General features: G+C 46.7%; 1 protein-coding gene across 1 annotated transcript in view; it reads left to right on the top strand.

Moving 5' to 3' along the window:
• The window catches only part of RAB2A (RAB2A, member RAS oncogene family), a 79,463-nt gene that overhangs the window by 25,514 nt on the left and 38,426 nt on the right, over positions 1-15,523 (top strand). Inside the window, exons 3-5 of the mRNA XM_083187149.1 lie at positions 4,157-4,224; positions 11,907-11,989; positions 12,463-12,555. Of these exons, the coding sequence (XP_083043275.1) occupies positions 4,157-4,224; positions 11,907-11,989; positions 12,463-12,555 (244 nt within the window). The remainder of the gene's footprint in view (positions 1-4,156; positions 4,225-11,906; positions 11,990-12,462; positions 12,556-15,523) is intronic.

The following is a 15,523-nucleotide window of genomic DNA, read 5'->3' on the forward strand; positions in this document are numbered from 1 at the left end:
ATGGAATTGGGAAATGACTCCTCCCCTGGTAGTCTCTGGTCACATAGTAGGCACATTCTGTTCTCACTGGGTGTGTATCGTTCTCTTCACTTTCCTGTATTGTTTTCCAGGCTGTGAGCACAATCAGTGCCTGTCTCTCTATGTATACAGTATTTACTCCTCAAAGTATGGTGCCAGCATTTATTCCTTTTGTAGTAACTGGTTGTTTCCCAGATGGTTTTGTTTTTATTTTGTATTCTTCTTTGGTACCTTTTCGTTATGGGGTTTATGGGGATTGAGTGTATATATGAAAATCTGTTTGCCTATAAATTATATATAGATAAGTCCCATATATATTTGGATGCAGGTTTAATCGTTTTGGCTCTGTACGCCATCACAGTACATTTGATATTAAACAGTGACGATACAATTGAAGCGCAGACTTTCGGCTTTAATTCAGGGGACAAAATATCTTATGAAACGTTTAGACGCAGCATTCACACGGCCTACTGATAAACCATTCTTTTGTGGAAACACGAGCAAGAATTAGTCCCAGTGTGTAAGGGGCTGGATGACGATGCGAGCCAGACAGTGGAACTTGAGGATGAGAAGAATGGGGAGGGAGTAGAGCAGGGGGTGGGCCAACCTCTGCTGAGAACATTAGTGCAAGAAACTAGTGATCATCATATGTGGCTATGTGTAACCGTTATCATATTTATTATGTTGACTGATGGGAAATGACAAAATTTTATCTGTAGATGCAATTACATTATAACAGTAAAGAGTTCCTTGTAATGGAGAAAAAACTTGTGACGCTCAGTTTCAAAGCTGTTACCTTTATGGTAGAGTTTGAGTTCGGCCCGTCTTCTGGAAGGCAGGTGAAGCACACTGATCAATAATCAATACACCTGCTTACAGTGATAGGTGATCTCCCATCTCTCCATAATTGAAATGGTAGCACCCTTCCTGCCCTGGGCTACCCGCTGTGAGATGGGCAGCTGCAGAATCTGTTGGGAGAAGTGTGAAGGCCTAATAGCTCTGTCTGTTTAGTTTTTTGTCATTGAAGTTTGGGATAACTGCTCTACTGTATTACTTTCTCTCTCTGTCACACTCTGGACCCTGTCTCGCATGGTATGCGCACTCACTCACTTGCTGTCACACTCACAGAATTGAAGTGATGACTTGTACACAAGTGTATTAACTTGTTTATCAGTCTAGCTGATACACACTGTCCTTGTAGTCATGTGCTGCTACTCCAGAGTCGCTGGTAGATGGCAGTGTAGCTTAATTCTGCATTTGGAGAAGTAAACATGTTCTGCTTGTATGTGAGGTACATATGCTCTCTGGATTTTAGGAGAATTCTGTCTGTATAGGGGATATTACTCTGGCAGGATAATGTGCCACTGAAACTAGTTTTGCTGTGTGTGTTTAGTGTTTGCTGTTCTGGTGCCGGTAGCTATAATATATGGGTATTTCAGTTTGTTTTTTCACCAGCTATCTGTGGCCACAGCCCTATAACAGACTTTTTCCCTTTGCAGCCTTGAAAATTGTGCTGGATGATGTTGATTTGCTGGAATTCTCTGCATAGTGTACAAATTAAATAGTATCCTGAATGGAGAAACCCCCCACCCTACATACACACATGTAGATCATGTCCCCACTTTAAAATCTTAAAGTCCATACACACTGGGCGACTATGCCCAGTGTGTATGGACAGCGATGATGCTAATCATCGCTGCGGGGAAAGCCTCTCAGTGCATACACACTGAGAGGTTTTCCCCCTGCCCGGCGCCGACAGAGGGGGGAGGACGGCTTTGAATAGCGCAGAGCTATGCAAAGCCGTCCTGAAAGCCGCTCATCTGCTGGTATTATCAGCAAATGAATGGCTTTCCCGGCGATGATGCGGGAGCGGGCCATACATACTGGGCAACTTTGAGCTAAAAGCCGCTCAAACTGGGTGTTTTGAGCGACTTTCAGCTCAGTCGCCCAGTGTGTATGGGCCTTTACTGTAAAATAGCCGGTCAGGAATGATCCCCTCTGCTTGGGTCCAGCTTCTGCCATTGAGCGCTCCCGCCGCCATTGAGCCTTTCCGGTGGTTCTAACAGGCTCCTCACTTTGAGTGTGCGGGCGACGTATCCATGGGAACGCTGAAGCCTCTGAAAACCTCTGAGGCTTCAGCAGAAATGTACATGGTACACTATTGGCACTTTATTGCGACCAGCTTTGTCGACAAGCTCTGCTTTATTGTATTAAACAGGACTGATGGGTCCTTATAATTCTGCAATGTAAATCCTATGTTGAGCCTGTACTCCCGGTTGATGTTTCTTGGGTACATAGTAGAAGTGATGCTCAGTGATGAGGTACATGAGCGCGGTTTGAGAACTGTTCTTGTGCTCGCCAATAAGTTACATCTAGGAGTATTGAATACTGTATGTGGTGAAGAATCTGCTGAAGGGATTAACTGCGGACAGTAGAAATATACTCGTTTGTGTATTTACCTACGGACAACACCGTGTTCTACAAAAGTGGATGAAATGTTATGTCGCCCATGTACAGACCATGTATAATTCCTGTAGTTACATAAAGTGAGTAGAACATGTTGGAGATCCGACCCCTTGTTTACTGGGTTATCGGATGATAGGTCAACGGTGTTTAGATAGACCGTCAATAGGTCGTCTCCAACATGCACTAGGTCCACAATCACCAAAGATGGACACAAGCAAACTGTCGATCTGGCAATGGACGACACATGAAAAAGTCGACCTGTGATTTTCGGTATCATTACATTTTTTGGTACTTGTGTATTATCACGGCGGCCACGATGTTGATCGTACTGCAGCGCATCGCATGCAATATAGCGGCATGCGATGTGATCAGATGCAATTTTTTTTAATTGTACAAGCACCCTGGTGGGTGCTTACAATGTTAAATGCACCCACATTGTCACCGCCACCCCCACTATCAACGCCAACCCAAAGCGTGGTGAGCGCAGCGGTACGTGTCCTCTGACCTTTTCGTACCCCCACTATCCACGTCGGCTTGGAGTTGATTTTAGATAGTGTGGCGAGCGGACGCTGATTACTTTACATGTCTTCCGCGTTTAATTGTACGTACGGGCTTTTTCACGCGGAAATCGCATACCCTATTTAGTGGTATGCGATGCGATGGGGGCCGTGATAATACACAAGTACCTTTTTTTTTTTTTTATTATTATTATTACTTTTTCATACTTTACCGTTCCCAATCAGAGTCCACGCTACACTAATTGGAGGTCCAGGTGTTGACATTGACAACAAAAAAGCATGAATAACTCACCATTTTTTTTCTTGTCAACCATTTCCATGTCAACTTTGTGCCTGTCAACCTTTTGCTGCTTTTGACCTTTTACATGTCTGTTTTTTGCTATTCACTTTCTCTCCATACACCGTCGACCCTTATATCCAGAACCTTGTGGTCACTGAATGCTATACACATTTTAGAATAGTGGAACGCAGCGTTATTTGGAGGCACTCAGAGTGTAGAACATATAAATGTAGTGTTGCTCTAGGACTTGCTAATAGCACTTTACCTGCTCTACTATTAGATTTGGCAGACAATTATATCTTTATTCCATTCAGGTTTCCAACTATTCCACAACACAAACAGCAGCGTTTTTTCATGCTTAACCCTTTCAGGTCCGACATCTAGTCATACTCAACAGCCCTAGCGCTAATAGCAGATCCAACAGAGAGCCACTTTAAAATAAGAACGTTAACATCTTTAAACATTCAAAGTAGACCATTTTTTTTATAAAAAATTACACTTCATTTTAAACCAGACTGTTTGAATTGCAAAAAGAAAATGTGACTGCAAAAGGTTAACTATCTACAGATGTAGGTGCTCCCGTAGAATCGCCATCCGCCAGAAGGGGGAGCGCGCACAAGATGCACACACGCATTATTCCAACTGAGTCCTCTGCCGCCCACTGCAGCTCCCCACACTGTCGACCCTTATGACCCATACCGGTCCACCTTTAGTGTACAGTTATAGTAGTGCTGAGACTATCTATAAAGCCTGGCTCCACCAAGATATGACTGATTGCTTCTGCGCCCCTTGCTTTATTTAATAAATAAAACTGTATTCGGAAGCCAATATTGCTAAATGCGTATTAACACATTTCCTTCCTTTTCTTCCAAAGGTGTAGAATTTGGGGCACGAATGATCACAATTGACGGCAAGCAGATTAAGCTTCAGATATGGGATACTGTAAGTAACACCCTTAACACCTTTAACAGAGTTCTAATGTTCTAGCCATGATGTGACCATACATGGAATTGGTAACCAATGCTCAGGAAAATTACCCCAAGCCTAAGTCTGCTGGAAACCAATATTGAAGGATCCAAGGCCTGGTGGTCAACTGAGCCCACAGCATTCATTGTTTCGTGATGCACACTAGAGCTTTGCGTTGCACCAAGAATATGGAAAGTAGTTGTCAGGCGTTAAACTCGCATAAGAGCGTATATAAGAAAACTGCCACTACAGTTAGAATAGTAGGTACTTGTTTCCTAGCAGGGACCCCACCAGTGTTCGCGAAAACCACCCAAAAAAGTGGGTCCCGGGGACCCTTCACTTCTAAAAATTGGGGTCCTACCTGACCTTTTCTGGGTCCCAACGGAATAAAGCCTCCTCTCCCCTTCTCCCCAGCATGGCACATGTGGGTCGGGGGGGGGAGGGGGGGAGTATGAATTGGGCCACTCGCCTAAAGATACATATATACTAGAAACTATCTAAACCTCTACACAGGGCAATTTTTTTTTGGGGGGGGAGTGGTGTGGTCACATAGTTGTACCAATTCACATTACAGCACACACAGTTATGCCCAGTACACATTATAGCACACACCATTTTGCCCAGTACACATTACAGCACACACCGTTATGCCCAGTACACATTACAGCACACACCGTTATGCCCAGTACACATTACAGCACACACCGTTATGCCCAGTACACATTACAGCACACACCGTTATGCCCAGCACACATTACAGCACACACCGTTATGCCCAGTACTCATTACAGCACACCCCGTAATGCCCAGTACACATTATAGAACACACCGTTATGCCCGGTACACATTATAGAACACACCGTATTGCCCAGTACATTACAGCACACCCCGTAATGCCCAGTACACATTACAGCACACCATAATGCCCAGTACACATTACAGCACACCATAATGCCCAGTACACATTACAGCACACCGTAATGCCCAGTACATATTACAGCACACACAGTTATGCCCAGTACATATTACAGCACACCATAATGCCCAGTATGTATTATAGTACGCACTGTAATGCCCATTATATATTATAGCACATAAGTGCTGCTTACCTACAGTACATGCTTGTTGCCAGGAGTTATATGTTCCTTGCAGGGGTTACATGCTGGTTGGCGCAGGGGGGGGTTATGCTGGTTGCCACAGGGGGGTTATTCTGGTTGCCGTGGGGGTGGGGGGGTTATTCTGGTTACCGGGGGGGGCTGGTAAGGCTGATACCCTGGGGAGTGGGCTGTCTGCAAGGCGGGGGACTAGATGTGTCTGTAAGAGCTGAAACGCTGCTCTGAGTTGAGCAGCGTGTCAGCTTTTCCAGCCTCATCCAGTCCCCCACTGCGCTGACTGCACGCTCACCTCTTATGCTGAGAGTTGCCATATCACATCCCGTCCCCCGCTCTCAGCAGCAGAATGAATTTACACGGCGGGGGGGCGGGGGATGCCACAAACACTGTGACCGTGAACCAGGCTGCCGCTGCTGCTCTCAAAATAAATGGCAGGGCGCGCGGCATTAATGATTGGCAGGGCATGCACCTGCAGTGATTGGCTGCCGGGCGGCCACTGTGCAGTGATTGGGTCCCGGCGGCCGCTGCTGCACTGATTGGCTTTTACAGCGGCTCACGCCACGGCGGCTCAGCCTCACAAGCGCAGCTCAGCGCGTCCTCGGGGACCCCTTCAGTTTCATAAACTGAGTCCCCGGTGAGCGTTTAAGGGTAAAATACGCGCTATAGCGCGTATTTGCGAACCCTGCCCCACTAAGCAAATAGCTTAGTGTGCTATTCTGCGTAGGAAAATCCCATCGCATTACATCGCATACCATCTATAGTGCAGTGCGATGCGATGTCCATGTTAACTGCACAGGAGTGCTTATACAATGAAATATTGCATAGGATCGCATGGCACCAGATGCGATATTTGATTGTACAAGCCATGAGATGTGATGCTATGTGACAATTGTAAGCACCTGCATCTACGCCATTGTTTAGCGTCAACCCCTGTATCCACGCCACCCCGAAGCGTGGCGAGTGCAGCGGCGGAACGCGTCCTCCAACCTTTTCATACCCTCACTAATCACGTCGGCGTGGAGTTGATTTTAGATAGTGTGGCAAGCCCGAAGCATGGCGAGCGGACGTGGATAACTTTACATGTATTCCGCATCCCGTCGCCAAGCTTCGGGCTCGCTGCGCTCGCCGCACTATCGAAGTCAAGTCCACGCCGACGTGGATAGTGGGGGTATGAAAAGGTCGGAGGACGCGTTCCGCTGCACTCGCCACGCTTTGGGGTGGCGTGGATACTGGGGTTGACGCTAAACAATGGCGCAGGTGCTTACAATTGTAAGCACCCATCACATCACATACTATGCACACATCACATAGCATCACATCTCATTGTAAGCACCCATCACATCTCATTGTAAGCACTCATCACATCTCATGGCATGGGTGCTTGTACAATCAAATATCGCATCGTATCGCACACATCGCATGGTAAAAACGTACAATGCGATGAGTTGCGATTTCACTACATTTGCGTACGTAATAAATCTGCGCGCCCTGCTAGGAAAAAAGTACCAAATAGTATAATAAAACGTGACATGATTCCCTGAAGATATGGACTGATTGTTGACCTACAGGTGAATGCTCTAGTTAAATGTGTGAAGGCATCTAAAGGCCCTTTAAACACTGGATATTGGCGGCCGCAGAGACCTGATGGGCATACACACTTGCCGATGCTGGTGGGGAAGGGGGTGCAGAATGCACTCTCATCTGCACAGATGTCAGGATGGGGTCATGAACAACCCATGTGAGCGAGCATTGTGTGTTGTGGGAGGCATACACACTGGGTGATGTAATGAACGATATTGCTCATTAAAATAAGATTGGACAAACATTTAATGGAAAAAACATCCAGGGGTACAACCAATAATCGGGGTATCACAGCTAGACCATGCACCTTAGTTAGATCTGCAAAAAAGATTGAACTTGATGGATGGATGTCCTTTTTTTATTTATTTTTATTTTTTACAACCTCAGCTACTACATATGTTACTATGTATTCTATCACCCAATGTGTACGGGGCCTTATTGTATGTCCACATTATCCTGCACATTGTGTATGTGTTACTAATAAGCCCACCCGCATCACTCCCCCCACCCCCAACAGTCATAAGCAAGTTTGTATGCACTCGCCTTGGTCCCCGCTGCTGCACATACACCTACAGTGGCCAGGATCGTCCAGTGTGCGTGGACCATAACATATGAAGTGATAGGAAATAACCGTTGTAGATCTTTTACCCATGAATAGATTTTTATTCAGCGCTTGCTGTATAATTTATTCTCTATAACGTCAGCTGTTCTGTCCTGCTAATTACGCTTTGGCTCATACGAACATCTGGAGAGAGCAGGCTCGGAGAAAAAGACGTCTAACCTAATTGTCACGGTAGAAATACTTTTTGGTTCCTTTCCTTTTTGTTAGCAGAAGACTCAATAAATCTGTTTAGGTGACCAGCGGAAGAGTTTGGGCTGTCCAGTGATTTCGGCATTCTGTTTTTTTTTTTTTTTTGCCTAAACAGATTAAAAGGGAAAAACTGGGCACATTAAGCCCAGGGCCTGCTGTAGGCCTCGCTGCAGCTTCCGATAGAAGATAAAATCTGCATCTTTGGCCTTCCAACAACCTTTACACCAGCAGATGGTGGGCGTAAAGATGTCATTCATCATTTATTTACAATGGCCTTTATTTATTCTAGTGTCAACAGCTGCCCCAGGGAGCAGGTTATTGAATTGAAATGCGCAGCTCTGGGTTATTTGCTTCCTTTCAGATTTGTCTTCTGAGCTCAGTTGCTAGGAGTCCTTTCTGTGTTCTCATAATGATCCATGTATTTTGAAGCCATTCAGTAAATTGGGATGTCGGGATTGCCAAGGAAGATTTTTTTTTTTTTTTTTTAGAGAGCGACTTGTTCCTAGAAATAAATAGAAATATAACATACTGTCCTATACCGTATGTAGCTACCCGTTTCTGACATCATACCGTTCTAGAGCTCCGTAAGAACAGCCTGTCCGAATATCTAATGCAGTATCCTCAGGGCACCTTAAGCCATAGCGAGACAGAGAAGACGGCTGTAAGATGTCAGCATCTGGAACCTTCCGGTGAATTATAGCTGCCTGCAGGTCTCTTTTACATGACAGATGCTGGCCAGATTTATTTTCCCGGTGACCAGTTGATGGTTTAGAGACATTTTAATGGAAACACAACCAGGTCATACACCTTTTATTCACCTCCCCGTTTACTGTCCTTAAATTTGTGGTTGGAGGTGGGTGAGGAACGGGGTCTGAACGTTCTGTGGATGGGGGGAGGGGTGGTTGTGCTTGTACTGCGGGTGCGGGAGGGGCGGTTGTGGTGGAAGTGTGGGTGAGGTGGTATTGCGGGTGGGGGTGGCGTGGGTGGGTGGTTGAGGGTTGGGTGCGTGGATACTGCAGCTGGTGCAGTTACACATGCGGGGGCGGCCTGTGTGCAGGGGCGGGCTGGGTTGGGGGGCAGGCCGCCATATGCCCCCCGGGCCGCTTTACCATTCACTAGCTGCGGGCCACGCTGGCACATTATCTACAGTACCTCCTCCAGCCCTCCAGCGCTGGCCGCGGCTATAGGAAAATGGCCGCTGGCCCCCTGCACTGAGGACATGTCCTCAGTGCAGATGACACTGACTCTGTCCACCCCTGCGTCTGACGTCTGTTTGGGGATAAGGGAAGAGAGTCTGGGGTGGTCGGAGGAAAGGCAGAGAAGCGGAAGCCGGTGAGGAGGAGGTGACTGGCGAGGAGCAGGAAGGAAGCAGCCGGACAGCCACCGCAATCACGTCAGCCCCTAGCCAGTGCTGGATGCGGAGGAGGCTTATAGGTAAGGCTGTGAACATGAGAGCAGGGACTGGTGCTGGGGAGGCGGGCCCAGGAGTGGTTGGGGGCTGCTGTTGGTGTAACACTCCCCAGAGTAAGAGTGTGAGCGTGGCTCCTGTGTGTTGCTGACAGTGATGGAGCCGGTGGCTCTTGGGCTCAAGGCGCCTGCTTTGGTAGCGGCGCCACAGCGCACGGAGATGCCTGCCTGAGAAGTGGGAGCCGCAGCAGCACAGACCCGGAGGAGACCGGCAAAACTTAGGACAGGTGATAACAAATATATAATATTTCTGCCATATACAGCCTGTGGTGTCCTCCTGTTAATATGCAGGGGAAGCAGTCTGTGGTGTCCTGATGTTATGCAGGGGGAGCAGATTGTAGTGTCCCCCTGTTTGTATAAATGGGGAGCAGCCTGTGTTGTCCTCCTGTTATTGTGCAGGGGGAGCAGCCTGTGGTGTCCGGTTATTATGCAGGAGGAGCAGCCTGTGGTGTCCTGATCATGCATTGCGTTCATAGCTCTACCCTCGCCCTCTTACTGAATTATTCTCTGCCCACTTGCGGCAATATTTTATTTTTCCTGGGAAGGGGGGGGGGGGGGGTTCTTATGGGCCAGTGCTCTGGACTTGCCCCCTAGGCTAAAAGTTGCCAGCCAGCCCCTGCCTGTGTGGCTGGTGTGGGTTGAGTGACGGGCAGTTGCAGGAGGGCTGTTGGTGGGGAAGGGATGGATGTGTGTGTACTGCGGGTGGGCGGTTACGGTGTTGGGGCGCCTGGGTACGGGGGTACTGCGAGTTTAGGAGGTCCGGGTGGGGGATGCCATGCGTGTTTTACTACTGTGGGTGGGGGAGGGTGGCTGCAGCCACCCCTCATCCGCCACTCCCCCACCCCAAGCTTACTTGTTACTTGTCACAGCTGTCCTAAATCTTATTGTATGATAAGATAGCAGCATATTGCAAACAAATGTTATCTTACAATTGTTGGTATCAGAGTCTGCAGAGGTTACTAGAGTGTGTTCATTTAATATGGTCTATTAAACAACATGTGGTATGGTATTAATTAGCCAAACTTAAACCATTAAAGTCTCCCAGATCGTTGAATGAAGTGCTAGATATCTCTTCTAAAGCGGAAGTGAAGCTGCTGTGCATTGCTGCTGTGCGTTGCTGCAGGGACTTCTCTCACAGTGAAGTGCTAATCCCATTAGCAATGTGTGCTGTAATACTACAGGAACTGCTCAAGGGATCAGCCCACTGGAGATCACCTGTTGCACTCTGGAATACACCTAGTATAGTAATTACTGCTGTTGTATCAATAAACAGGGATAACCCTCAGTGCACTGAAGTATGTACACTAGCATGACTGATGCAGAGCGTTGAATCTTGGGGGTAGAATAAATGTAAGTTTGGTAATGTTACATTATCTAGTTAGCATGATATGCTTTGTGATTGGAGATCGTTGTCCTGTATTTCATTCCTGTGGGGGTATCTAGAAGGCACCGCTCTAGCTCTGTGAGGGTTACATTGTAGATGATAGACTATGTAATGGTCGACATACCCCAGGTTGACATTGACAGGAGGCCGATATAAGCTTTAGGTCGAAATGGACAAGATCAACGTGAGTTTTTTCTGGGTTTTTTTTGTCTGTCAACATGGCCACCATGTAGATGTACTGTGCTCGACACACCATTATAGTCTATGCATACTCTGATAGTAAAGTATGAAAAACCACCGGTACTTGTTTCCTAGCACGGCGCCCATTGCATTGCATACCATAAGGCTTACAATGGTATGCGATGGCACCCGATGTTATACAATTTAAAATCGTATACCATCGCATTGTATGCCATATATAATGGTATACGATTTTAAATTGTATAAGCACCCTAATGGGCGTTTCCAATGTTAAATGGCCCCCCTATAAGATTATTTATTGTATAAGCACTGTAATGGGTGCTTACAATTTTATAAGCACCCCCACTATCAACGCCAACCCGAAGCGTGGCGAGCGCAGCGAGCCCACGAGGGGCGGCAGTACGCGTCCTCCGACCTTTTTTATAACCCCTGCTATCCACGTCGGCGTGGAGTTGATTTTAGACCAAGCCCAAAGCGTGGCGAGCCCCGCGAGGGGACGTGGAATACATATAAAGTAATGCGCGGGGCTAGCTGCGCTCGCCACGCTTCGGGTTCGGTGGCTCGCTGCGCTCGCCACACTATCTAAAATCAACTCCACACTGACGTGAATAGTGGGAGTATGAAAAGGTCGGAGGACGCGTACTGCCGCCACTGGCGGTCTCGCTGCGCTTGCCACGCTTCGGGTTGGCGTTCATAGTGTGGGTGGTGTTGGGGGTGCATTTAACATTGTAAGCAATAGTCTAGGGGGGCCAAAATCGCATTGCATGCGGCTATATGGTAGTACCAAACCACCTTTAAAAAAAAAAAGTGAAAAGCTCGTGTTGACCATTTTTAGGTGCCTACCTAGTCACTGTCAACCATTAGTGGTCGATCTAGTGACTTTGTAACTAGATATTGTAGACCCAGGGACCGCATACCCTCAGTGAGAGGGGTGACATTATTCATCTGCACCTTTCAGTGAATCCGGAGCACGTCTGTACTGTTCTCTGTATACCTCACCCACAGGCCTCTGTTCTAGGTGTATTTGTACTTTCAGATCCAGCCGATGTTAATGAGAAGGGGAATCTTTAATACTGACCATGTTCTCCTGTTTTCCCTTTAGGCCGGTCAGGAATCTTTTCGCTCCATCACACGTTCATATTACAGAGGCGCAGCCGGTGCTTTATTAGTTTATGATATTACGAGGTGAGTGTGTCTGTGTTCTTGTCTTGTTCTTTTAATCCCTGTTGTGAAATGACTGCATATTGGTGGGGCAGGAAGCCATTGCGCCTTACTCTGTCATGCTGGTGTGTCATTTGGGGAGGCACTTTTGTGGGGTCTTATAGGAAGACTTCTTCCACAGTTGCCACTTACACTACATTTTAGAACAGGGCTGTTCTCCTACCGTCAAGTATGCGGTTCGGGAGTTCTATCTGTGGAAGCAGATGAGCCCCAGCAACTTAGAATAAAACTCACCTGTGCATGAATATGGTAGACATGACCTGTTGGGGGTTGCAGAGTGCTAGAATTGAGAACCACTGCAATAGAAGACTATTTGAGCCTTCTTTGCCGCATTTTGACCTAACGGCTATCTTGTGTAGTGGAGTGTGCGACTTCCAAACCATGGTTGCCTTATTACCACATTACAGTTACAATTTGCCCTATGTTTCTGTGCTTAGGAGAGACACATTCAACCATCTGACAACCTGGCTTGAAGATGCTCGCCAACACTCAAATTCAAACATGGTGATTATGCTCATTGCCAATAAAAGGTAAACTTAAGTGTTTGTTTATTATTAGTATGTTACATTATTTTCTTTTTATATTGTTATTTTATTCATAGTAATACAACTACAGCCAGCCCCCCCCCCCCCCCCCCCCCCCTTCATGATCAAAGCTGTTTACAGATTTGTTACGCTTATCTGAAATAACTGCAGATGTGTTGATTTACCTAATGTGAGAGAGAGAAGGCTTTATCTTGGTACATTAGGGTTCTTTCCCAATAAGTATCTCCGGTACTTGTGTAATATCTGGGTGCCTGATTTTTGCATCGCATGCAATATAGTGGCATACAATTCATGCGATGCGATTTTTCATTGTAAAGACCCAATTTTTAATTGTATAGTCACCCATGGGTGATTTCATACCCCCACTATCCAACTACTCATGGAGTTGACTTTATATAGTGTGGCGAGCCACCGAGCCCGAAGCGTGGCAAGCGGACGCAGAATACATGTAAAGTAATCCGCGTCCCCTCGCTGCGCTCGCCACACTATATAAAACCAACTCCATGCGTAGTTGGATAGTGGGGGTATGAAATCACCCATGGGTGACTATACAATTAAAAATCTGGTCTTTACAATGAAAAACCGCATTGCATTGCATGCCTTAAGTAGTGGCATGCAGGGGCGGATCCAGGATAAAATGACAGGGGGGCACCATGATAAAAGAGGGTTTGGGTGGGGGAGGGGCAGTGTTAGTAATGCCAGTGTACATGCTAAGAGAGCGGCAGAGAGAGGGTGGGAATGGGATTAAAAATAGGCCCTGGTATTTAAAGTACGCAGGCCCACCATGGCGACAAAAATGAAGGATGCAGTTGTGCGTGCGTCGAAGGCGCGCTATGGAAAAGGGGGTGTGGCCACTCAACAGGGGTGTGTCCTTGAGTGTAGTCTACAACACTATATACAACTTCTACACATTATGCAACAAAATACTAGACCCCATTATACTTGCCCCTACACATGATGCCAAATGGAATGAGCCAAAATTCACATAATGCCACACGGATTGAGCCAAAATTCACATAATAACACATGGATTGAGCCAAAATTCACATAATGCCAAATGGATTGAGCCAAAATTCACATAATGCCACATGCATTGAGCCAGAATTCACATAATGCCACACGGATTAAGCCAAAATTCACAATACGCTTCATAAACTGGGACATTGTCCATCAAAGGCGGGCTTTAAACATTTACACCATAATGTCCATTACACGTTAAGTTACATGCCATTATGTCCATTATGTATTATGCCAAACACCATAATGCCTATTAAAAATTATGCTACATAAGTGATGCTTATCTACATGCTCATTGCCAAGGGTTCCATGCTCATTGCCAGAGGTTCCATGCTCGTTGCCATGTGGGATTACATGCTCATTGCCAAGGGAGAATACATGCTCGCAGTAAATGGGGGACAGCCACCATCAGGCAGAAGTGATAGCCACTGATAGTGGCAGAAGTAATTCAAAACCTTAAGGGAGGTGTGGTTGAATTATATCTGTGTGAGCGCTGATAGTGAGGACCGGCCCCCGTTTGTATTCTTGGTGATACTCACTTGTTCCACGTTGTCCTACCGCCATCGGGGAAGGCGGTTGGGGATTGGACTTCACAGCCAGCAGCCACCAATTTTTTTTGTCTAGTTTGCGCAGAACTATTGTGTTCCGGTTGAGCTTTGTCACACTGATAGTGGCAGAGCCTGGCTGTATTCAGAGCACTGCAGGTCCCGGCTATTTGAAATAATACCCCTTTCACACCAGAAAATGCATTCCCAGGTTGGCCCCCTTTACACCAGCCTAGTCCCTGCATTTTCTGGTGTGAGGGGGAGAGAAAACCACCCCTCCCCCTCTTTAACCAGTTATCTCATTTAACCGGCTATATCTTCAGAACCAACTGACCCATTTATATGAGACAAGTATCACATTGATTTGAGTGGGCTTTGAATGATTTTGGTCCAGTGAAACTGAAACGTTTGGTTCCAGAGTAATCTGCCCTCAAAGAACATGAACAGCCATGAAATTACATTTAAAAAATATAAAAATCTGTTTACATGCAATATCTCTGGAAACAATTGACCGATATGGACCAGCCTGATATCATATTGAAGGCCAAGTGATTTGAAATTGAATGATATCAAGCACAAGCTTCTGTGATGCCAAAAAGGGAACTGGCAGCGTCGGAACTAGGTGGGGGTCGGAATTGCCGGGTCCCATATTACCCTATGGGGAAAAAAAACGTTACAGCTTTGCCAGGCGATATCTTTGGTTCCTGGGGGGCTAGAGACACGGGGCTGGGCTCGTTGGAAAGCCCTGGTCCTCAGCTACAAAATGAAATGACAGGGGGGGCACGTGCCCACGTGCCCCCCCCCCCCCCCCCCCCCCTGAATCTGCCATTGGTGGCATGCAATGATAAAATCGGGTGCCCAGATAATACACAAGTACCGTATTTCCAATGCTGCCCTGTAAATAACTTTGCTGGAGGAAATGCTTGCGGCATCCCTGTTTTTTTTGTACCAGGATTTCCTGCTGGAAAAGCAGCGCGTAGTCGTCACTTTGAATGTTTTGTGCTCTGAGCTGTCAGAACCAAACAAAGCTGGTCCTGGCATCTTCGTGTCACACATATATTTACAAATACATTGGTAAGCCCCCAAGCCGTCAGTCAAGGCTTCTCTGAGTATTGGGGGTCCCTATTGCTATATCTAGGACTAGGGTGCGGCACCCCAAAAATCAGCATAAGCAAGAAAGAGCAGCCACACCATTGTAAAAACTAAGAAGCCAAAGCTATGTACAAAAAAGTGATGAATGGAATTAAAATGTTCAAGTATCATATGTGGTTCAGCCTCCTGGTAGCTGCTGGATGAGTTAGCAGCGTTTCCCATCCATAAATCGTGCTAGTGGAAGGTAGGCCTTTAGCATTAGCACATACTGTGCATCTTCAGGCTTCCAGCATGAGGGA

Source organism: Crinia signifera, chromosome 5 (genome assembly GCF_055691185.1).
Source record: "Crinia signifera chromosome 5, ASM5569118v1, whole genome shotgun sequence".
NCBI classification, from domain to species: domain Eukaryota; kingdom Metazoa; phylum Chordata; class Amphibia; order Anura; family Myobatrachidae; genus Crinia; species Crinia signifera.